Source organism: Haliaeetus leucocephalus, unplaced genomic scaffold (assembly GCF_000737465.1).
Source record: "Haliaeetus leucocephalus isolate CR32 unplaced genomic scaffold, Haliaeetus_leucocephalus-4.0 Scaffold450, whole genome shotgun sequence".
NCBI classification, from domain to species: domain Eukaryota; kingdom Metazoa; phylum Chordata; class Aves; order Accipitriformes; family Accipitridae; genus Haliaeetus; species Haliaeetus leucocephalus.
Window position 1 is genome coordinate 10,564,496 of NW_010972886.1, and position 3,143 is coordinate 10,567,638.

Here is a 3,143-nt window from a genome sequence, read left to right on the forward strand (position 1 = left end):
GCCAAAAACTGGTGCTGGTAAAGCAGGGACTGTGTGATGGGAGATCATCATGTAGGAAAAAACTGAGTTTCTGCATGTGTTTTAGCCTGGCTATAAAAATATATGAAGTTGTGTTATCTTTTGTGTTATCTGAGTTACTTTGTTTAAAGTGGTAAATTTTGCTCTACTCCTCATCATGCAAATTACTAAAATGCATAGCTGATGGCAGAGAGGCTGTTAAGTTACGTGGCTGCTTCAGTCCTGCCTGGTGCCTGGATCTGTGGGTCCTAATCCAGAAATCCCACAGCCAGGCAGTGGAAATGCAGCGCTGCCGAGCACTAATACCTCCACGGGTGCAGCTTCAGAAAAGATCCCTGAGAGGGCTCTGTCCCTTGAGATGGGCACTGGCGATGTTCAGCTGATCTTGAGGTGGCTGCCTTGTCCTCTTTTCTTTCCAATGTCTGGATTTGTCCCTTCCCCAGCCTTCCTTTGTGAGCTCTCCTGTTGTGCTGCTGATGTGATACACTTAAGTCAAACACACTTTTTTTTTTTAAAGTCATCTCTTCCAAAATAAAAAGTGCAAGTTGAAAGTACTATCGACATCTTTTTGACAATACAGCAGGACATTAAATTTGCAAATATAAAATTACAACTAAATATTTAGTCTTATTTAGAATTTTACAGAAAATTAATACAATGAAGTGCAAATAAAAAAAAAGATAGACCTAACTTTTTTTTTTTGAGAAGCTTTCATCACATGTTTGCAAACACAACTGATTTTTGAAGGGCAAAGTATTTACAGTTTGGCAGTCTGTGAGTTGTTGATAGAAGGTTCTTGAGTTGCAAGAACCCGCACTGGTTTCTCATCTCTCAAGTTCTGCTTCCAGGATTTCTCCCCATGTGTCAGCATCCATTGGATACATGCTTTTCTCTGGCAAGCTGTTTTGTGAAGGAATGTTGCTGTATTTCCCGCTCAGCCATTCTTGCTTCACTTTGCTTTTCCAGTAGTTTCTCAGTAATGTGATCTGATGGAAAAACAGACAGCTCAAATCTTGGAAATGAACTGATTTAGGTTCCATTCAATACAAGTAAGTTTTGCATTGGAAAGGTAATGCTAGAAAAAAGATTTGGAACATGTCTTTGGATATCTAGATGCTAAGCCCAGGAAGATGTACTGCTGCCAAGAAGCAGACCTTGGTCTGCTTCCATCTTTTCTGTTCTAAGTTGGGTGGAGAATCACTTCTTGCCTCAATTCTTTGAGGGTCAAGATCAAAACCCTAAACCAGGAATTAATCTTCCTCCTTACTCCTTAAAAAAGGTGTGGTTCACTTTCTCTTCCTCTTTAGGTTATTTATGACCTTTAACTCTTGTTTGGGCTCTTAATGCAGGCTGGCTAGATTCTTCTGTTAAGCCAACCTTTTAGTGCAAGAGAATGCTGACTTGGTGTGATTGTTGCTTCTGCTTCAAATCCCCTCTCCAAAATACAGATAAAATAGAGAATCAGTGCAGGGAGCTCTGGAAATTCCAGTGCAAGAGGACTAAGATCTGTATGTTTGAAGGGCAACCACTACCTGCTCAAGGCTTTGCCTCATACTGAAACACCTCTACTGAAATGTGAGAGTCCAGAACTGTTTGTTTTTGCTGCTGCTTCTCTTTTCAATGCTGCACCACAGCCCTGCTCTCAAACACACCAGCTAAAATGAGGTGGGGATCGCCCTCCAGCTGGTCCAGAGTAGTAACTGTGAAACCACTCCTTTCCTGATCTCCCTCAGTTTGCAGGCTGGACTCGACAGTGATAGATGTTCCAGCATGTCCAGCTCCTAACTCCTCAGAGCAGCTGTAACTGGGAGTGTGCATGGGGAGAGTTTGAACAGCTTCTCCAAGCTCCTGCTTGCTTCCTCTTCTCCACCCCATTTTTTTTTTCTCCTGGATACGCGTCGCTCAAGGTGTATTGAGGCAGAGCTACCTAGGATGAATTTCCGGGAAGTCCTTCATCACCAGCAGAACTATTCCCATGAAATACAACCAGAGAGCACACGCTGCCTAGCGGGAATATGTTGTCTTCTCCCCTGGCCCTGTCTAGTGAGATGTGGGCTTTCTTCTATGTTAGGGCTGTGCAGACTTCGACGTGATGAACGTCAGGGCTGAGGCTATGTGGGGCAGCGTGAGGAGTAAGCGGGGCACGCTGAGCCAGCCAGAGGTGGTTCTGGGTAGGAAACAGGGCAGCGTTGCTTTCATCTCTCTGTGCATTTAACCAGATGTCCAGCTGTTGGGGTGCACTACTGAGCCACGCAGTTTACAGCAGTTCTCCCATAAAGCTGGGACAGATGAGAAGTGCTGATGGAACTTCTTTACATAGTTCTACTACCGATCCCAGAAGCCTCAGCGCTGCCGACATTACCTCACCGACGTTAAATTTACCTTCCAGGAATATCCATTTCCCCGATCGCAGTCGATCTCCCGCTGGCAGACGGCCCTCATGCTCAAACAGTGGTGTCGCCATAAGCGGTCATCGCTCTCGATGACGAGGTGCCAGCCCTTGCACGTCACGGCCGCGTGACACAAGCTCTCGATGTCCAGGTCGCTGAAAATCCGAGAGCTGACCTCCGGCGGGAGGAGAGCCACGAAATCGGCCGGGCCTCCTCCTCCTCCTCCTCCTCGCCCCGTCTCCCGGCCGGCAGAGAGGAGCGCGGCCCTCCCGGCGGCGGAGCGCTCCCCCGCCATCTCGGGGCGCGAAGGGCGGTCCCCGTCACCGCGGCCGCTGCGTCTCCGGGTGGCTGCGGCCAGCAGCACCCGGGGCCGGTTCTCCGCCGGCCGGCATGTCTCTGCCTTCTGGCCGCCGCGTCACGCCACGGCGCGGGGAGGGGGTTGTCGGTGGTTTTTAATGCGAGTCTTTTCGCTTTTCGGGCTCGCGGAGGCGGTGGCGTGTGACGTAGTGCCCGTGCGTCATCAGGCGGCGTCAGCGGCCCTCGGGCGAGCCCCGGCGGTGGCTCCTGCCGGGCTGTGCCCCGTCCCGCCGGCGGCGGTAGCAACCGCCGAGGTGAGCCCGGCCCCGGCCCCGAGGAGCATAGCCGCGGGCCCCGAGTTAACGACACCTCCCCGGGCGGGCTGGCGCGGCCCGCCGGCCGCGACCCCTGGCCTCCCGTGAGGGGAAGGGTGCCGCT

The 3,143-nt window shown here is 50.8% G+C and overlaps 1 protein-coding gene across 2 annotated transcripts; it reads right to left on the reverse strand.

Moving 5' to 3' along the window:
* Positions 1 to 357: 357 nt before the first annotated feature.
* Positions 358 to 2,875, reverse strand: FBXO48 (F-box protein 48). 2 transcript variants are annotated; one of them, XM_010574780.1, is made up of 2 exons: positions 2,401 to 2,875; positions 358 to 1,004 (listed from the first exon to the last, which is right to left on the reverse strand). In XM_010574780.1, exons 1-2 carry the CDS (start codon positions 2,701 to 2,703, stop codon positions 843 to 845), a joined length of 465 nt encoding a protein of 154 aa, XP_010573082.1. In that variant the 5' UTR covers positions 2,704 to 2,875; the 3' UTR covers positions 358 to 842. The 2 variants fall into 2 exon arrangements, with proteins under 2 accessions (XP_010573082.1, XP_010573083.1); XM_010574781.1 differs by having other exon boundaries at positions 913 to 2,297.
* Positions 2,876 to 3,143: the final 268 nt, after the last annotated feature.